The sequence below is a fragment of the Hemitrygon akajei genome, chromosome 11, assembly GCF_048418815.1.
Source record: "Hemitrygon akajei chromosome 11, sHemAka1.3, whole genome shotgun sequence".
Taxonomy (NCBI): domain Eukaryota; kingdom Metazoa; phylum Chordata; class Chondrichthyes; order Myliobatiformes; family Dasyatidae; genus Hemitrygon; species Hemitrygon akajei.
In genome coordinates this window covers 160,215,599-160,237,038 of record NC_133134.1, presented here as the reverse complement: position 1 = coordinate 160,237,038, position 21,440 = coordinate 160,215,599, and the positions used below count along the sequence as shown (strand labels likewise).

The 21,440-nt window shown below is 45.6% G+C and overlaps 1 protein-coding gene across 6 annotated transcripts in view; it reads right to left on the bottom strand.

Annotated features, from left to right (window-relative positions):
• ndrg3b (ndrg family member 3b) overlaps window positions 1–21,440 on the bottom strand; it is a 125,125-nt gene that overhangs the window by 20,705 nt on the left and 82,980 nt on the right. For all 6 annotated transcript variants that reach the window (XM_073062078.1, XM_073062075.1, XM_073062074.1 and 3 more), the window contains exons 11-15: window positions 19,012–19,077; window positions 15,438–15,489; window positions 12,678–12,725; window positions 6,935–6,970; window positions 4,983–5,034 (exon numbers count right to left, since the gene is read on the bottom strand). In XM_073062078.1, coding sequence (XP_072918179.1) covers window positions 4,983–5,034; window positions 6,935–6,970; window positions 12,678–12,725; window positions 15,438–15,489; window positions 19,012–19,077 — 254 coding nt within the window. The remainder of the gene's footprint in view (window positions 1–4,982; window positions 5,035–6,934; window positions 6,971–12,677; window positions 12,726–15,437; window positions 15,490–19,011; window positions 19,078–21,440) is intronic.

The window sequence follows — 21,440 nt, the reverse complement described above, 5'->3', positions numbered from 1 at the left end:
CCACAAGAAAATGAATCTCAGGGTTGTATATGCTGCCATATATATGTATTTAGATAGTAAATTTACTTTGGACTTCTTTATTTATTTTCTTTGGAGAGACAGCACAGAACAGGACTTTCTGGCCCAATGAGCTGTGCTACCCACCTATTTAACCCGAGCCTATTCACAATTTACAATGACCAACTAACCGGTCGGTACGTCTTTGGACTCTGGGAGGAAACCCACACCGTCACGGGGAGAACGTAGAAACGCCTTACAGATGGCGCAGGAATTCAACTCCGAACTCCAATGTCCCAAGCTGTAACAGCGCCGCGCTAACCGCTACGCTAACGGGGCTTCCACTGAGCCCCGGAGTTGGAATGCGCAAAGGAAGGCCGTCAGCTAATCTCAGTCTCTTGAGATCTTCAACTGAATCATTTCCCCTGAACTCTGGTGAAGACCACCCCAAATGCCGGTGTGGTGAAGACCACCCCAAATGCCGGTGTGGCCAAGAACAGCAGCGTAGCTGCCTTTGAGTGAGAATTGGCCAAGAAAGCAAGCACAAAAAGAGTGAGTGAACAGAAGATGGAAGAAGCACGAGAGAGAGTCTGCAGATGCTGGAAATCTGGAACAACGCACACAAAATGCTGGAGCAAGTCCCCAGGTCAGGCAGCGTCAACAGAAATGAATAGACCATCGATGTTTCGGGCCGAGATCCTTCTTCAGGACTGAGAAGGAAGGGGGAAATGCCAGAATAAAAAGGTGGGGGGGGGGGAGGGGAAGGAGACGAGCGGGAAGGTGATAGATGAAGCCAGGTGGGAGGGAAAGGGAAGGGGCAGGAGGAGGAGGAATCTGATGGGAGAGGAGAGTGGACATGTCGGAAGTGAAAGGCAGGTTAGAGGAGGTAAAAGTTAAAATGGGGATGGGGGGGAGGATTTGTTTACAGGAAGGAGAAATTGATATTCATGTCATCAGGTTGGCAGCAACTCAAACAGAAAGCAAATTAGAATAAAATGCAAAAGGAAATGCAATACAGGGTGAAATTTGTTAGATCTTGTATTATTCACGTAACCCGACACAACCTTCATTTCAAGGATGAAATACCCTTGCTAGGGCGTATTGTTCAGAACCATTGGTGCCGCGTGACTTGGATTTTGTGCAGAGGAAAGTAAGGGCGGGGGGAGGGGTGAAATCAGAGAGGGTGCGGCACTTGGAATTGTTCTGTGTGAGATTCTACAACCCAGCTCAGCCATGTGTCCGAAAAGGTGAATCACAATCCATTTTGTGAACACTGCGGACTGACCAGGCATTTATAGGCCAGCCCTCGCCACGCTTCAAACAGCGTGATGGCAGTAACACTGTGCTGTAAAGCTCAGGTGAGTCACCAGGGGCCAGGAGCAAGTCTACCACACTGCTTTGTCCGGTGTCAGATGCCGAGAGTGGACTGGGGTGGCGCAGCGTCATAATGGTTAGCACCGCGCTTTACAGTACCAACAACCCGGGTTCAATTCCTGCAGCTGTCTGTAAGGAGTCTGTACGTCTCCCCGTGACCGTGTGGGTTTCCTCCCACTGTACAAAGACTGACTGGTTGGTAGGTTAATTGGTCATTGTAATCTGTCCTGTGATTGGGCGAGAGTTAAATCAGAGGGTTGCTGGGTGGCGCTGCTGGAAGGGCCTACTGCGCACGGTATCGCAATAAATACAAAGTCAGAAGCCCAGTGTCTGCGAGTCTGCAAATCCATTGGCGGCTGGAGGCCCTGAGGTCACCTGTCCTGGAGGTGTGTGAGAGTAAGTGGGTGGGGAGGGAGGAAAGGGGCTCGTTTTGCTGCTGTTGTCTTGTTCCATTGTTGTGGCTTGCGTTGTTCTGCTGAACATGGTGGGCGTGCTATGTTGGCGCCGGATTCTGTGGCAACTCTTGCGGGCTGCCCCCAGCACATCCTTAGGTTGTGTGGGTTGTGAAAACAAACGATGCATTTCACTGTAAATTAATCTGAATCTGAACAAGGTCAGCAGATTTCCTTCCCTGAAGGACACTGACTTTCAATAACAACTCTGTAATTTTAACAACAATTTTGTGGACATTGTTACCAAGTTATTTTAAATTTCAGCTTATTTAATTGAATTTAAAATCTTCAGGTCCTGTAATGGGAACTGAACTTAAGTATCTGGGTTGCCGTTAAGCACAATAGACCCATTACTGCACTGGAGAGGCAGTGTTGACTACAGTGAAGAGGACAGAATGACTGGGAAAATCTTGCACTGGCATTTCCCACAACAGAGAAAACTGAGCAATTACTGAGGTAAAATGATCGGATAGGGGCACACAAAACCAAGACAGCTATTGGAACCAACAGCATTAAACCCCTGGAGGTGGAACTCAGCACCTCAGAGCCCCAGACTTTGCTCCAGGGCAGAGAGACTCGCAGAGGGGAGATGGTCGCAATAAAGAGGTGAGTGGAGGGGTCTGGAAGGAACCAGGTAAGGAGGGGACCGAAGGACAGACAGATCCAGTTGGAGGAGTGGAGATAAGAGGCAGCAAGTTGTGGGTGATAGGTCGAGACACAAGGAGAGAGAAGGGAAGAGAGGATGGATGGCAAGACACACAAAATGCTGGAGGAACATCTATGGAAAAGAGTAAACAGTCGATGTTTCTGGCTGAGACCCTTCATCAGGACTGGAAGGACAGAAGAAGCTAGGTCGGGGGAGGTCGAGAAAAAGGCCATAGATGCAGAAATCTGTTTTGTTTTAAACAGGCAGAAGGCCAAATTGGGGGAATAAAGGGGGCCTTATCTGGTTGGTAGCCAGTGACTAGTGGTATTCCTTAGGGCTTGGTGCTGGGTCCGCTACTTTTCACATGTCAGAGATCTAGCTGATGGAATTGATGGCTTTGCAGGTGATACAAAAATAGGTGGAGTATCGAGTAGCCTTGAGGAAGTAGTGAGCTTCCAGAAGGACTTGGACAGATTAGGAGAATGGGCAGATGGAATACAGTGTAGGGAAGTGTATGGACAATCACATTGGTAGAAGGAATAGAGGCATAGACTATTTTCTAATTAGTGTGGAAATTCAGAAATCAGAGGTGCTAAGGGACTTGGGAGGTCTAGTGTAAGATTCACTAAAGGTTAACTTACAAGTTGGCAAGAAAATGCAATTTTGAGATAACTAAGAGCCCTAGTAGGTTAAGTGTGGGTGTGAGAAGCAGGTGGGCCCCAGAGGCAGAGGGAAGGTGTGAGAAGCAGGTGGATCAGAAGGGGAGAGAAAGGAACAGGTGCAGGTTACCTGAAAATGATGAGATGAGATCTTTTGCTGGAATTAATGTAGAGATTGTGTTTCCAGTTTGGAAAATCTTGAGTGGAAGCCACAGATACAGTATTGTGCAAAAGTCCTAGGTAACCTATATCTTTTATATAGTTTCAGAGTGTATGGCCTCCACAGAGCCCTGATCTCAACATCATCGAGGCTGTCTGGAGAGACAGAAGCAAGCGAGACAACCCAAGTCTGTAGAAGAACTGTGGCAAGTTCGCACAACCAACAGGCAATGTTCTCGTAAAACTGCATGAGAGAATTGATACAGTTTTAAGGGCAAAGGGCAGTCACACCGGATAGTATCTTGATTTCTTTATTTACTGTTTTCTGATCTTTACAGCAATTATTTTGATTTTTTGAAACTTTTCATTTTATTTTTGAAAGCATTTTTGCTTTACAGGATTTTTTTCTAACATGTGCCCAAGACTTTAGCACATAACTGTACAAGATACTAATAAATCAGGAGAAATTTCAATTAGCAGTCCCATGTGGAGTGGACAAACTGAATAGAAAATATTCCTTTAAACAGCAGCTAAATACACAAAAAAAAGTTATGTGAAATGTGAAAGGGAAGAGGTTCATAAGAGGTTCAAAATCATAAGCCTTAAAATCCTACGCTGTTTCAAGAAATTATGATTCCACACAGCCATGGTGCATATCATCAGTTAAATTCGCCAAGGATCAAGGGGATTCTCACAATTTTATTACTAAGTACAGTACTGTGCAAAAGTCTTAAGCACATATACAGTATAAAGCTGGGTGCCTAAGACTTTTCAACTGTACTGCAGTAATTTTATGTACTGCACTGTACTGCTGCCAAAGAAAAATATCATGACATGAGTGATGATAAACCTGATTCTGATATAGTCTCTATTGTGGACTGGGAGTGGGAAGGGGGCAGGGAGAGGGGAATCACATTTGGGAAAAGGGGAAGGGAGCAGGAAGCACCAGAGAGACATTCTGTAATGATCAATAAACAAATTGTTTAGAATGAAATGACCTTGCCTGGTGTTTCAGGGCTGGGTGTGTCTGTAACTGTGCCAAACCCTGCCCCTGGCACTCCTTCTCTGCCACCTGTCACACACTCCTGCGACACTCCACCCTCACCTTTCCCAACAACTTTTGCTCCTGCCAGATTTACAAACTCGCACTCCGCTCCACATTGATAAATTACAATACTATGCAAAAGTCTTAGGCACCCTATCTATATTTATGTGTCTAAGACATTTGCACGGGTTCTGTCTGTCTCTCACCCACACACGTAACCTACTGGATCCCCTGTCCTGACCATACAACCCCAGTATTGTGAACACGAGGTCTGCCTTCCCACTGAGATCTAAATCTGACACTTTCACAGGTGATGCTTCCACAGTAAACTGCCCAAGTGTTTTAAATTGCACGAGATTACCCTCAGGAGATAGCAGCAGCCTTCCACTGTCCATATTACTGCGTAGCATCAAGAAACATACTGAAAATTGCTTGCTTTGACCACCTGTGCACTTCTCAAACTCTGGAAAGAATCGGAACCTGCCCACCTCTTCAGAGTCTATTCTGGGATCCTTCCACTAAATAGCTCATTCTGCTGGAGGAGGAGAACTCCATTATTAAACCATCCAGAGGCTAGGCACAGTGGCAAGAAACAAGCCAGTGAACAGGAAACAGACTCCATTAAATGAGGTTCAAGAGGTTGTACTTACTGTAGCCCATTCCCTGGACAAAGTATTTGAAGGCTTCAGTCAGCTTGCCAGGCTAGGAAGCAAACACAGAATCAACAGAAATGTACAAGATGGTAGGAGGCAAAGATAGAGTGGACAGCTAGTGCCAACATGGCGTGTCAAAACCTGCTAACTCTAACCTGTAGGTCTTTGAAATGTGGGAGGTAACTGGAGCACCCAAAGGAAACACACACACACACGGCAGAGATGCAATGGAAGTGCGGTTGTGTGGGTCCAGGCCCAAGTTCAGCTGATGGGTGGCAGAGCTAATGAGAGAGCTGCTGCCTCTCAGCTCAAGTATCTGCGCCCAATCCTGACTGTGGGTGCTGCCTGTGTGGAGTTGGCACGCTCTCCCTGCGGCCGCAGTGGCTTCCTCTGGGTGTGCAGGCTGGCAAGTTCACCGGCAGCTGTAGAATTGTGTAGGTGAGTGATATTCCTGGTGTGTAGCCAGGTGTAGAATCTGGAGGAATTGATGGGAATGTCGGGAGAGTTGGTTAGACCACAAGGCCATAAAGAGGCAAGGTTGAGGGAGGGAGGGCTGCCACTTTGGAACAGAGATATCTACAGCACATTACAGGCCCTTCAGCCCGCAATGTTGTGCTGACCTTCTAACCTACTCTAGAAACTGTCTAGAATTTCCCTACTGCATAGCCCCGTTTTTCTAAGCTCCATGTACCTATCTAAGAGTCTCTTAAAAGACCCTATTGCATCCACCTCTACCACCATTGCTGGCAGTGGATTCCACACGCCCAGCACTTTTTGTGTGGAAAAACTTACCCCTGATGTCCCCTCTGTAGCTACTTAAAAGTATGCCCCCTCATGTTAGCCATTTCAGCCCTGGGAAAAAGCCTCTGGCTATCCACACGATCAATGCTTCTCATCATCTTATACACCTCTGTCAGGTCACCTCTCATCCTCCGTCGCTCCAAGGAGAAAAGGCCTCTTTGGAGTGAAGGAGGATGACAGAGGTATATGGTAATAGGCCTAGACAGAGTGGACAGCCAGCATCTTTCTCCCCAGGCAGTAATGCCTAATACCAGAAGATATCCTTTCAAGGTGAGTGGAGGGAAGTTTAGGGGAGGTATCAGAGGCAGGTTTATTTTTTTTTTAAATAGTAGGGTGCCCATAATGCATTGCTGGGGTTGGTGGTTGAGGCAGAAACATTAGGGACATTTAACAGTCTCTTAGATAGGCACATGGATGATAGAAAAAATGGAGGGAAGGGTTAGATTGCTCTTGGAGTAGGTTAAAAGGTCAGCACTACATTGTGGGCCGAAGGGCCTGTACTGTGATGTAATGTTCTATGTTTTTTCTCCTCGACAGAACCTTCCAGAAACTGGCTTCACCACTTTGGACAGCAGGAGCCTGTGTGTGCCATCCCACCAGAGCACGATATAGATCTGCCTGTAAGGAGTTTGTACGTTCTCCCCGCGATGACACGGGTTTCCTCTGGGTGCTCCGGTTTCCGCTCCCATTCCAGAGACGCACCGGTTCGTAGGTTAATCGGTCGGATGAGTGTAACAGGGCAACATGGGCTCTTCGGGCCAGAGGAGCCTGTTACCTTGCTTTATGTTCAAATTAAAATATCTGCACAACATACTCATTGGCTGCGAGTCCCCTGTACTTTACCGATTAAAGAGCGTAGACTGAACTGCATCTCGTCTGTAACTAGGCCAGAAAAGGCAAAAGGTTGGGGCCGGGTGTAATACTGGGGACAAACAGAGGTGAAGGAAACCAATGATTTCTCAGGGGTGAAACATCTTCAAAAAGGCCAGTATAAACACTTTAAATCTTCCTTTTTGTCACACATTGAGGTGGAAGAAGCATGTCCAACTTAAATACCGGGAGATAAACGGACAGCTGCCTCGGATAAAATGCAAGGAACTAAACGCAGAGGTCGGCGAAGAGTGGGATGTGATGACGAGTCTGCTTACCTGGACGACCTGTGGAAGCCCTCCGCAATCTGCCATCTGCCAACAGAGTACGAGAGATACATTACTGCACAAGGAGAATGTACTGAAATCTTCCTGGCAGCTAGAAGCAATACACATGACTGGCCTTTGAAACTTCTTTATTGGTACCAGCCTAATACAGTTTCATTCCTGAAAGGTAATAAGTATCCCTGTAATTCAATATGGGTGGCAGAGTGGAGAAGTATCTCTACCCAAGGAGGTGTAAGGTGCTCCTTCCCTCCGCTAGCCTGCAGGTCACCCTTGGGCAGGTGTAGCACTTGCTTAGCCCCCTGATCAGGGTCACGTGAAGCCATGGCAGCAGGTGGTGGATGGTCATATGAGCAGCCGGTGTGTATCGCAAGTCCTGGTTATGTGACCACTGATACCAGGCAGACAATCTCTGAAGAGTGTTGATAATGGCTGGGGTCACCCATCTTGTAAAGACACTGCCCAGAAGAAGGCAATGGCAAACCACTTCTGTAGAAAAATTTGCCAAGAACAATCATGGTCATGGGACTGTGATACCCACGTCATATAACATGGTGCATAATGACGACGGTGATGTAATTCAATAGAAGACATTCTTCCTACAGGATTTCAATCATCCAGAACCAAGTGATAATGCTCATGTTAATCTAAATTAGGTAAGTAAAGGGCAGATTATGCAACACTGCCTATAAAATAGAAGCCAAAAGTGACAACCCTCTAACACCAAAAATCCTGTCAACAAAGCTGGTTGTAATTGGAGGGCAGTCCACAGTAGTGTAATGGGGTGACACTGTGGTGCCATTAATGAAACTGCTACCTTCCAGGAAGACGCATTCAACCCTGACCTCTTGTGCAGTCTACATGGGGTTTGCGATTTCTCGTGGCCACTCAGCACCACCCTCTCCCAGTCTGGGCTCCTCTTGCATCCCAAAGATGTGCAAGTCAATAGGCTAACTGGCTGATGCAACTTGTCCCTAGCATGTAGGTGGGGTAATTGGATGCAAGGGTGGTGAGAATAAAGAATGGGATTAGTGCAGACAGGGTCTTCATGGGGTAGTTGTGGGCCTGCTTCTGTGCTGTATGGAATATACTTGAGCCAATCACCAACAATTTCATCACCCTCAGTCATCAAATCAGGAATGGGCCTTTTTCATCCAAAGGCACTCTGTTGGGGGAACGTGGGATCAATGTCACAAATCCCATTAGCACTTAGTGGGTGTGATGTCATTGCAAGAGGGCCCATTTTGGTAATCTTTGTTCTTCTATGCTGCAGCATCACTTTAGACAAACAGCTTTACCTCAGCAGCCCTCTGGAGTTAAGATGACTTACTTCCACTCCAGCTCTGCTGGTACTGAGATGACTATCAAGTCCTCTGTGGGACCTGCAGACAATGTGTGATATGTGGCAAGTGCTTAGACCATTGTATGTAACTTCCACCATTTTGTCTACCTGTACTCCTCGAAATTTGCAAAGTACCACATCTTGGCCAAATGCTGCTTCCCACTAGACCTAGAGGATGATACTTCAGAAACATCACTGAAGTGCATACTCCAAGCACAGATTCTGCAGATGCTGGAAGTCTTGAGAAACACACAAAAATGCTGGAGGAACTCAGCAGGTCAGGCAGCATCAATGGAGGGGAATAAACAGTCTACATCTGAGCCAAGACCCTGTCTTGATGTAGGATCTTAGCCCAAAACTGACTATTTATTCAATCCCATTGATGCTGCCCGACCTGTTGAGTTCCTTTGGCATTTGATGCATGAAGTGTCTTCTCTGTTCCCTTGTAAATAAATTGCTGTGACAGAGTTTAACACAGAATACCAGCTTAAGGATTCTGGTATTAGGCATGGAGCGGAAGTGTCCAAACCAGCTCAATGGATTTGACAGCCTCAATGCATTGGCCTGGAAGAGGTTGACTCTGTCAGTGCACTGGCTGAGACCAAAGACTCTTGCAAATTTGTACAGATGTACAATGAAGAGCATTCTGACTGGTTACATCACTGTCTGGTGTGGTGTCTCTAATGCACAGGATCGAAAGAGGCTGCAGAGGGTTGTAGACTCTTGCCAATGCCTCCCAACCGTTGAGGTGGTGCCACAAGGTAGCAGCCATCCTTAAGGATGGTCACCATTCGAGATCTGCCCTCTTCTCACTGCTACCATCAGGGAGGTGGTATGGGAACCTGAAGGTACATGCTCAACCACTCAATATTTTAGGAACATCTTCCTTCCTCACCCCTCCCCCCTTCACCATCAGATTTCTGAATTGTCCATGAACCCATAATGATGATGATGATGATGATGATGAAGTCGACTCAGGCCCGAGAGGCCAGCGTCGGGCATATTCATGCCTTACAAGGCGCGGAACGAAAGACTGTGTGTCGCGCCACTCCTCACACAGACATTTCGCAGTATTTTTCTTTATTTTATGAGGTCGAGTTGTGAGCTCAACACTCAACCCCGCATGGATGGAAAGCTAACTCGGGAACGGTCCGACTGGATTCGAACCCGGGAACGTCACTGCTGATGTCACTGCGCCACCAGCCGACCAACGATTGAACCCATAAACACTGCCTCAATCCTCCTCTGTCACGCTATTTATTATTGTAACTTCGGGTGATTCTATTTCTGCCTCGCAACAGTAAATATCATGACATATCACAATGTATCATCGTTATTTGCCAGCTGATGATCATTGTCTTTCCATGACCATGATAGTTCTTGGCAAATTTTTCTACAGAAGTGGTTTGCCATTGCCTTCTTCTGGGCAGTGTCTTTACAAGATGGGTGACCCCGGCCATTATCAATACTCTTCAGAGATTGTCTGTCTGGCATCAGTGGTCCCATAACTAGGACTTGTGATATGCACCACCTGCTCTCACGGTTTCACGTGACCCTGATCGGGGCGCGTCGAACAGGCGCTACACCTCACCCAAGGGTGACCTGTAGTCTAGCGGACAGAAGGAGCACTTTACACCTCCTTTGGCAGAGAGGTACCTCCACCTGGCCACTCTTCCACAACCAGTCACTGATAATACACCTGATTTTGGTTGTACTTCCGCAGTGCTTTAAGGTGCCTAATGTAAGTTGTCCACATCATTCAAATGTGGACTTGGAGATTTTGCTAATGTTGAGCGTGGGTGTGGATCAGAGCTTTTCAGTACACAGTGAGTTTGCAGCTGGGTTTGGTGGTGGTGGGGGGGGGGTCTTCCTTAAGGTAGCAGTAGAACGTTGGCGGCCCTGGTGAACATCAGTGACTGCCTTTGCCGAGGTGGGTCGTATAGTATGGGAAGCCATTGATGACTGGACTTCCTGGCACTACAGATATGCAGCTGAAGCAGGGCTGATGGCAATCTTGGGTTTCTACACGTCCCTTTAGTCCAAGGCCCAAGCTTGTGTGCAGTTCAGTAGAGATACCAAAGACTGTTGGGAGCTCAACTTCCAAGTTAGCTTTGAGGCGTAACTAGATAACTCTTGTCTCTAGAATGGAGATAATAAAATCCTTGTAATAACTTTCTCTGTGGCAGTGAACAGGGAAACTACCTAAAGTGTCATTGTTCTTGTAGTTTAATTTTCTTCATGCCCAAGATGCATACAATGCTCTGACTGTCAACATCTTCCGGATAGATCAAAAAACCATATATTTCAATTCTTTTACGCCATTTGTGTTTGTTTTTCATCTTGAATGAGACCCTGGAGCTGCTGGCGCCTGTGATTTGCAGTGTGGAGATCGTTTGGCTATTTCAGTGCTCTGCAGTCTCCGAGAGGATTCTGGGATACAGAGGCAGAGTGTGGGAACTTCATGGGGAGAAGGTTATGAGCCGATGTTCAATTCCATTTCGCTGATTAAAGCTTCCATTACTTGGCGGTTAAAGTGATGAGGAAGATTGAAATGCCGGCTGCCGGCTTTTATTTATTTATATATATCGCTGGAGAATTGCACTGCTATGGAGAGGGGACACTGCCTTTTTAAATCGCTGGTGAGATCGCTCTGCTATAGAGAGGGAGAAGGTTACCCAGGTGTTCTGTATTTTGGATGTGGACTATTTTGGATGTTATGGCTTTTTTGTATTGTGTTTTTCGCCCTTTCTCGTATTTTTGTGTGTGGCATGGGCATTCTGGGGGGTGGGGGTCGATGTGCCTGTTCCGTTTTTGTTCTTTTTTTTGTGTGGGGAGCAGGGATTTGGGGCTTGATGATCACGCTGCCGTTCTTTTCTTGGTTTCATGGCTACCTGGAGAAGAAGAATTTCAGAGTTGCATACTTTGATACTAAATGAAACTTTGAATAAGTTTGTATAATCACCTGTTTGTCTGTAAACATTTAGTGGATTTTTCAGTAACTTGTAATATAGCTGGTTCGTATTTTTTGTAGTTTGCAAGCCAAAAAAATTTGAACTATCTGGAAGGCTGTTCTTAACAATGGAATTTCCTTAATTGTCTAATATGAGCTAGTTTTAAGTGTAGACAATCACAGCTTCTTTATTTGTCCCCTTTTCTTTGTTTCTTTCTTTGGTTTGTGCTTACAAGAGAGCAGAGGTTCCCAATCTTCTTTATGCCATGGACCAATACCATTAAGGGGTGAGTGGACCGCAGGTGGGGAACCACTACAGTAGGGGAGTTGGTTACTGTTATTTCTTTGTTTTGAACATCTAATAAAACGGCTGTAACCACAAGATTTTTGACTCATTCTCGACTTCTGAAGAACCTTCAGACAATATCAATTCCAGATTCAACCTATCCAAAAGGGCTCAACTCCTTTCCTTAAAATTTACATTTTTTCCGTGCTTTTATAGGGTCTTCTGGCAAAGTCCTCACCTTCCCAAGTGAAGGAGATAAAAAGTTTTGAACTTATTGAGGACATCTTCAAAAGGCGATGTCTCGAGGTGGTGGCATCCATCGTTAAGGACCCTCAGGGAGGAGGTACAGGAGCCTGAAGGCACACACTCAACGTTTTATAAACATCTTCTTCTCCTCCGCCATCAGATTTCAGAACCCAGAAAACTATCTCACTATTCCTCTATTTTTTATCATCAATTTTAGTCATTTTTTTTATGTCTTTCATTGTACAGCTACAAAACAACAAATTTCACATACGTCAGTGATAATAAATCTGATTCCGATCAGCAGTTTCCCTGCAATGTTTTAGTACTTCTGTAAGGATTTGACCAACTCCTGGGCCCTGAATCCTGCCTGAATGAACAATCCAGTTCCTCACCAAGTGCTTCTTGGATTTATAGCGTCTTTCAGAACCTTGAGGTACCACGTGGATAAGGCTGACAACGGGCTCTGCTCACACCTGTGCAGGATGTTATCCTCAGGGGTTTGGTCTGTCAGGACATGGTTACGCTGCTGCGTGAAACCAGGGTCAACTGAAGGGTGAAGAGCGAAGGGTGGGACCAGGTTGAATGTTGCTGGGCAACACATACAAAATGCTGGAAGAACTCAGGTCTGGCAGCACCTATGGAAATGAATAACAGTCAACGTCTCGGCCCAGAATGTCGACTGTTTATTCATTTCCAAAGATGCCACCTGACCTGCTGAGTTCCTCCAACACTCTGTGTGTGTTGCTTTGGATTTCCGGCACCTGCAGACTTTCCTGTGTTATGGATGCTGCTGGCCCACTGGCTTAGAGGTTCTGGTTCAAATTAACCGGTGCGAAACTACTGGGGGTCTTGGAGCAAAGGTGATTAATGCACAGAAAGGAAACCACCACCGGGCTTGGGAAAGTAATCTCACCTTCAGCAGCGTTGTGTTCGTTGGGTTTAGCCTAGAATTGCACTCGACCTAGAGCCAGAACGGACAATAGTTGACAATGTTAGCATGAAACACAGGTGTACTTCAGGTATCATAAACACGCACCTCTGGGCTTAATATATGCTGTCCATAGAGAATCAAGGTCACGTTACTTGTTGGTAACTCAGATACTAGCTGCTCCTGCGTCTTGTTCCCTTGTTCTCGTAGATATACAACCCAGCCAATTTAAAGTCAAATTACAAGCAATTGCATATTCAGCAAATACATTTTTAAAAAACATTGTGTATTTAATATTTCAGTAGCATTTGGTAATATTGTAAATATATTGTTTGAGTAAGCATTCTTCTTCTTTAAATAATTAATTACGTGTTAAATGTATAAATATGTGAATTGCAAATGTCATCACACTACCACAAGATATGTGCACACTGTGCTTAAAATAAACACAAAGTTAGACCCGCATTTCGGACTCCCGTGCCTTCCTTTAAATTAGCTGAATGTTTTGAAGTTACAAGACAAAACAAAATACATTTTGCATTCCAAAGTTGCAAAGGCTTTTTAGCCTTCTTGCCCTTTATATATTGAAAAATCACTCCACTACTTTCCCTATCTGCCCACTCCCCTTATTAGATTCCATCTCCACCTTCCTCTCCTATTTCTATTTCCTGAGGAGACTGAGGTCCTCTAACATCTGCCGGATGATGCTGAGGATGTTCTACAAGTCTGTGGTGGCCAGTGCTATCATGTTTGCTGTTGTGTGCTGGGGCAGTGGGCTGAGGGTAGCAGACACCAACAGAATCAGTAAACTCATTCGTAAGGCCAGTGATGTTGTGGGGATGGAACTGGACTCTCTGACGGTGGTGTCTGAAAAGAGGATGCTGTCCAAGTTGCATGCCATCTTGGACAATGTCTCCCATCCACTCCATAATGTACTGGTTAGGCACAGGAGTACATTCAGCCAGAGACTCATTCCACCGAGATGCAGCACTGAGTGTCATAGGAAGTCATTCCTGCCTGTGGCCATCAAACTTTACAACCCCTCCCTCAGAGTGTCAGACACCCTGAGCCAATAGGCTGGTCCTGGACTAATTTCCACTTGGAATAATTTACTTATTATTATTTAATTATTTATGGTTTTATATTGCTATATTTCTACACTATTCTTGGTTGGTGGGACTGTAACGAAACCCAATTTCCCTCGGCATCAATAAAGGATGTCTGTCTGTCTGTCTATCAGATTCCATCGTCTGTAGCCTCCACCCATCACCTCCCAGTCTCTGTCACCACATCTCCACAGATGCTGTCTAACCTGCTGAGTGTTTCCAGTGCTTTTTGTGTTTTGGATTTCCAACATCAGTTTGATTCCAACAGACAAAGCACGTACAAGAGAAAATCTGCAGATGCTGGAAACCCCAGCAACACACACAAATTGCTGGAGGAACTCATCAAGCCAGGCAGCATCTATGGATAAGAGCATACAGTTGACATTTCAGGCCGAAACCCATCGGCACGTGTATCTTCTGCTCAACTCGCCAGGCTCCCAATTCACATAACATCAAATTTTGCCCAAAGGCTAGTATCAGCAATTATTTCTCACACAAACCTCCACCTTATTCTATCCAACACCATCACCGTCTTCAACTCAATTCATTTCAAATTCAGCATTCAGCTGCCTTCCCCTTAGATTAATCCATACATTTCCCAGCTCTAGTGATATTCCAACCTGTTACCAGACTACAAGTTTGTCCTCAGTACCCCACGGATTAGTTAGATTGGCCTTTCTTATATATAATACCCGTAGCAAATGTTGAGGACCTCCGTTAAGCAGCATCCTCACTGTGCTCTTTACCAGGGTGTTAGCTGCTCCAATCAGCTGAGGGCAGTTTATATCTAGTCCATTCTGGGCCTACACTTGTGAATTATTTTATGTCTATGAAACACACATGCAAAAATAAGAGGAGTACTCTCTTCAGCCTGCCCTGTCATTTAATATGACCATGGCTGATCTATGCTGGCCTCGGGCTGTTCTCTATAACCCTCAACTCCTTAATCTTCTAAACATTTATCCATCTCCACCTTAAATACACCTAATGACCTGCGGGGCACAGAATTCCTGAGGTCCGTTACCTTCAGAAGTTTCTTACACGCCTCAGTTTTGATACAGGGTCTCACCCCAAAACCTCAACTATGCCATTTCCCCCTACAGATGCTGCCTGACCCGCAGAGTTCCCCCACTTGGCTGCTGCTCTGCATTCCGGCACCTAGATCAGGGATTGCCAGCCTTTTTTATGCTATGGGTCAATACCAGTAAGCAAGTGGTCCATGGACCCCAGGCTGAAGACCCCAGATCTAGAGTCTCTTGCATCTCCTCGAAGTGACAAGTTCTTTATTTTGTAGCTGGGACTCATTGTTCATAGAGAAAACATCTCAACATCTACCCTGACAGAACCTCCTTAGCATAATTTCCATTGATTCCCATACCAAGTGGTGATTGGAAACCGGGATTGGAGGTTGGGGTGGAAAAACATTATCGTATTTCCCGAATTAACTTGGGACACAAGCTAAGCTGAAAGTTGGTGTCTCAGCTCCACAGACACCCCAAAAAACATGCCAAACTTGAAATACACACATTATTGAAAAGAGAGAATTAAGAAAAGTGGATTGAGAACCCTCGGAGATAATTCATTACGAATTCAGATCCAAAGAATAAAAGACAAGTAATTGAGCAGCTGAGTCACATACCACAGCCTCCACAGCAGGAGAGGTGTCACCAACAACCAGCAGGGCAGGGCACCTGAGGGAAGACAACAGGCTCAGAAAGCAAATCATTGCCAAGGTGTTAAAGAAAATGTACAAGAATATAGAACATCGAAGAGTACACACAGTTCAGGCCCTTCACACCCCCCCCCCCCCATTGTGTCAACTTTTAACCTTGTCTAAGAATGTAAGATATTGAATTAGGCCGTTCAGCTCATCGATTCTGCACCACCATTTTAGCATAGCTGATTTATAATCCCTCTTCCACCTTCTCCCCATAACCTTTGACAGTCTTACTAATCAAAAACCTACCAACCTCCACTTTGCAGACACCCAGTGACTTGACCTCCACAGCCGCCTGTGCCAATGATTTCCACACATTCATCACCCTCTGGCTAAAGAAATTCTTTCTCATCTCTGTTCTAAAGGGACGTCTTTGTATTCTGAGGCTTCATCCTCTGGTCCTAGAAACTCCCACTTATAGGAAACATCCTCTCAACGTCCACCCTTTCCACCGACCACCCCCACCCCAAGCTGGATTGGTTTAAGTTCTCCCAACTTCCCCTTCCCTGAAGTCCACAATCAATTCCTTGGTCTTACTGACATTGAGTGAAAGATCTTTGAGCATTTACTGCCTTGACTTCCTAACTGGAAGACCACAATCTGTGCAGATTGGTGATAACATCTCCTCCTCGCTGATGATTAACACAGGTGCACCACAGGGGTGTGTGCTTAGCCCACTGCTCTATTTCTATATCCATGAGAGTGTGTCTAGGCATAGCTCAAATACCATCTACAAATTTGCTGATGATACAACCATTGTTGGTAGACTCTCAGATGGAGACGAGAAGGAGTACAGGAGCCAGATATGCCAACTAGTGGAATGGTGCCGCAGCAACAACCTGGCACTCAACATCAGTAAGACGAAAGAGCTGATTGTGGACTTCCAGAAGGGTAAGACGAAGGAACACATACCAATCCTCATAAAGGGATCAGAAGTGGAGAGAGTGAGCAGCTTCAAGTTCCTGGGTGTCAAGATCTCTGAGGATCTAACCTGGTCACAACATATCGATGCAGTTATAAAGAAGGCAAGACAGCGACTATACCTCATTAGGAGTTTGAAAAGATTTGGTATGGCAAAAAAACACTCAAAAACTTCTATATATGTATCATGGGGAGCATTCTGACAGGCTGCATCACTGTCTGGTTCTGGTGCAAAAGCTTGTAAATCTATTCAGCTCCATCTTGGGTATGAGCCTACAAAGTACCCAGGACATCTTCAAAGAGCAGTGTCTCAGGAAGACAGTGTCCATTATTAAGGACCTCCAGCACCCAGGACATGCCCTTTTCTCACAGTTACCATCAAACATGAGGTACAGAATTCTGAAGGCACACAGTCAGAGATTCAGGAACAGCTTCTTCCCCTCTGCCATCCAATTCCTAGATGGACATTGAACCCTTGGACATTATCTCACTTTTTTAAGATATATTATTTCTGTTTTTTGCACAATTTTTGATGCATTCAATATATGTATACTACAGTTGATTTACTTATTTATTATTTTTTTTCTTCTAGATTAAGTATTGCATTGAACTGTTGCCACAAAGTTAACAAATTTCATGCCGGTGATAATAAACCTGATTCTGATTCTGTTTCTGGTTTTCAATCTAACCCTTCCCTCCCACATAGCCCATAGAACATACAAAGTTACTGAAGAAGTGTTGCTTCCTTAAGGTTGTCATAGATGGGAGCTGATATTGAAGAGGGTTCAAAGGAGGTTCACGAAAATGATTCCTCATCATATGAGGAGTGTTTGATGGAGATAAGCTCCCACTACCCATGGAATGCTGGCAATGGTCAAACAGCCTCTGACAACCAAGTCCAGTTTCTGGCCTTCACTTTCGCTACGAAGACCTGCGAAACCGTTTCTACTACAGGTGAAAGGGCAAAAGCAGGTTACTGGCGCCTTAAAGCAGCCGCTTCAGGCAGCCATGGTTGGCAGCACATCTAGGGGAAGGAAAACTGTTGATCTCAAACCACCACGGCCTTGTGGCTCTACCCACTCATGGGGAAGGTTTCAGGAGTAAACCCCGAGGAAAAATACAGAGCTGAAGTCCCTACGGCAGCCCTACTCTGATTTCAAAGCTGGCTGGCAACTCCTGTGCTGCTGGTGGTGCCAAACTCCATCTGTTTCAGACATTCCTTCATGGAGGAGGGAACCCTGCTGCGTGGGCAACAGCTTGCTCTCCATATCGTACTGCCCCGGCTCGCGTACCACGTAGACAGCTGGGACGCAATGGTCGACCCCGACCAACAGAGAGCCTCGAGAAGAAATGCAAGCGAAAGAGAAGCTTTGCGGAGGCTGGACAATCATCCCAAGACTTTGGGGGGAAAAAAAATACCACACGATCAAACAGATGGGTAATCTGTTTCAAAGTGAAAAGGTTCTGATGTTAACAGAATGTCATTAAATAAACATTAACTAATAGCAGGTGTTAAGTGGAAGACAATGACACGACAGCTGAGGTGCACTCTGGAATACATTCCGTAAGCACACCTGTCTACCTGATTCAATGAAGCAGTGATTGATGGTCATCTCCAAACGATATCGACTTCAACATGGCCTAATGGCTACTGCATAATGTACAAACAGGGAAGTGGGTACCAAGCAGTGACGCTTGCAGGAAGAAGTGCTTGGAAACAAAGATGGACAACACACACAAAATGCTGGGGTAACGCCGTCGGTCGGGCAGCATCAATGGAAATGAATAAACAGTCGACGTCTTTGGGCTGAGACACTTCATCAGGATGTAATGTTGAGGCTTTATAAGCTATTGGCGAGGCCTCACTTGGAGGACTGAGAGCAGTTTTGGGCCCCTTATCTAAGAAAGGATGTGCTGATATTGGAGAGGGTTCAAAGGTTCACGAAAATGATTCTGGGATTGAAAGGCTCATCATATGAGGAGTGTTTGATGGCTTTTGGCACCATTTTTCTTCAAGGGAGCTGGCCTGTGATAAAAATTGGTACTGGTTTATTATTGTCACATGTACTGAGAAACAGTGAAAAACTTGTCTTGCATTATATTCATAGAGCTCAGATCATTACACGGTGCATTGAGGTAGAACAAGGTAAAACCATAACAATGCAGAATAAAGTGTAACAGCTGCAGAGTAAGTGCGGTGCGGGTAAACGAAAAGGATTGAGATCACAGCGGGGTAGATTCTGAGGTCAAGAGTCCAGGATTTGGTGAGTGTGTTTAAGGGCAGACGAGCAGGCATATGCTCCACTGAACTAAGGCTGAGGCTGCGGGCCTACTCCAGGCCTCATGTCTACGGACTCACTTTCGTTCTGAATGCTGTTGTTTTTCACGTATTGTTTGCATGATTTGTGTTTTTTTTCCCCTCTGCACACTGGGTGTTTGTTTTCTTTTTAATGGGGCCCTACTGGGTTTCCTGTTTTGTGACTGTCTGTAAGGAGACAAATCCAGGTTGTATAATTTATATGCACTTAGATCATAAATATACTTCAAACTTTCTTGACAATTTAAAGTTACTCACTGCAGAGTTTTAACTGTTGTTTCATTCACGCCAACAATTGGTCGCTCAATCTCCAGGTCTCTACGACTGTAAAAAGAGATAAAAGATGCAGATAAAGTGATTGTAAATATAGCTTGTACAAGACATGCCTTTACTGCTCGCAATCTACTACCTCCTGCCATTAGAATAATAGAGTAAACACTTTACCAACAGAAATTATTAAATCAACATTTCTCTAGCAAGTCATGTCACACTTTAACTTGGCTGGGACTACAACTAGAGGTCATGGGTTAAGGGTGAAAGGTGAAAAGTTTAAGGGGAACATGAAGGAAAACTTCTTTATTCAGGGTCGTGAGAGTGTGGAATGAGCTGCCAGCGCAAGTGGTGCATGCAAGCTCAATTTCAATGTTTCAGAGAACTTTGGATAGGTACATGGATGTTAGGGTCATGGAGGGCTATGGTCCTGGTGCAGGTCGATGGGAGTAGGCAGTTTAAATGGCTTGGCATGGTCTAGATGGGCTGAAGGGCCAGCGTCTCTGCTGTACTTTTCTATAACTATGACTAGCTATTGGATCTTGCTATCAGGTGAGCACATGAATCATGTTTGCAAAGTCTCTTTCCCAATTTTGTCACATATCCACCAAGGAAACAAAGCCACAAATGAAAGGAAAGTCCGTACAAAGGTCGAGTGTGTGAACTCTCAGAATTCAGTGTAAACTTCAGATCACTTGGATAGTCATCTTTATGATCGTTATCTCCCTAGTTTGCAGATCTTGCAAACAAGAGCACCCCAAAGTAAATTCTTCCCAAGTACACAATTAATCCAAAATGCAGTCAAAATTCCAACGATCCCACATCCCCGTTGTTTGAAAACCCCTGAGGAACGAGGCTTGTTTTGTTGTTGCTGCTTTGTTGCTTCGCTGAGAATTCTGGGTAAGCTACATTGGCGCCGGAATGTGTGGCAACACTTGTGGGCTGCCCCCAGCACATCCTCACGTTGGTCTTCACTGTATGTTTCGATGTACGTGTGATAAATGAGTCTGAATGTGGAGCCAACTGGAGAGCCACTCTGAGGTGTGATGTCCTCACACATACGCTGCCCTTTTCCTTCTAACTGATAGAGGTCGTGGTTTTGGAAAGTGCTGTCTGAGGAGAATCAGTAATTCAGAAAAGGATTGATATACAAAGCAACACACACAAAATGCTGGAGGAGCTCAGCAGGTCAGGCAGCATCGATGGAGAAAAATAAATGTTTCAGGCCGAGACCCTTCATCAGGACTGGAAAGGAAGGGGGGAAGACATTAGAATAAAAAAGTGGGGGGAGGAGAATGAGGAGAGCTAAAAGGTGATAGGTGCAGCCAGGTGGGTGGGAAATGTAAAGGGCTGGAGAGGAAGGAATCTGATAGGAGAGGAGAGTGGATCAGAGAGAAAGGGAAAGAAGAGGCGACTCAGGGAGAGGTGATTGGCAGGTAAGAAGAGGCAAAAGGTCCAAGTGGGGAATCGAGGAGGAGGGGGGAATTTGTTTGCCAGAAGGAGAAATAGATATTCATGTCATCAGGTTGGAGGGTGCCCAGACGGTATAAAAGGAGTTGCTCTCCACCCTGAGGCTCATCGTGGACTGACGTGTCAGAAAGGAAATGTGAATCTGAATTAAAATCTTTGGCCACCGGAAAATCCCACTTTTGGCAGATGGAGTGGGGGTGCTCGACAAAAGCGGCCCTCCAATTTACAACGGGTTTCACCGATACAGTAGAGGCCACATCGGGAGCATCGGACACAACAGGCAATCCAGCAGATCCGCAGGTGAAGTGTTGCCTCATCTGGAAGGACTGTTTGGAGGCCCTGAACGGAGGCGAGGGAGGAGGGGAATGGGCAGGTGTAGCACCTTGGCCGCTTGCAGGGTTAAGTGCCGGGAGATTAGTGGGGAGGGACTCACAGAGGGAGCGATCCCTGCAGGAAGCAGAGTGGGTGGGGAGGTAAAGGTACGTTTGGTGGTCAGATCCCTTTGGGGATGGCGGAAGTTGCAGAGGATGAGGTGTTGGATGCAGAAGCTCATGGGGTGGTAGGTAAGGACAAGAGGAACTCTATCCCTGTTATGGCAGTGAGAGACTGGGGTGAGAGCCAATGTTCAGGATATGGGGAAAGATGAAGATACGGACAGCATCAATGGTGGAGGAAGGGAAACACCATTCATTGAAGGAGGAGGACATTTCTGATATCCTGGAACAGAAAGCCATGTCCGGGCAACGGATGTGGCAGAGGTGAAGAAATCAAGAAAAGGGAAAATCATTTTTCCAGGAGACAGGGTCGGAAGAAGCATAATCAAGATAACCATGGGAGTAGGGAGGTTTATAAAAGATGTCAGTTGACACGTGGTCTCCATAGATGAAAACAGATCGAGAAAGGGGAGAGATGTGTCAGAAAAGGACCAAGTGAATTTATGAGCAGTG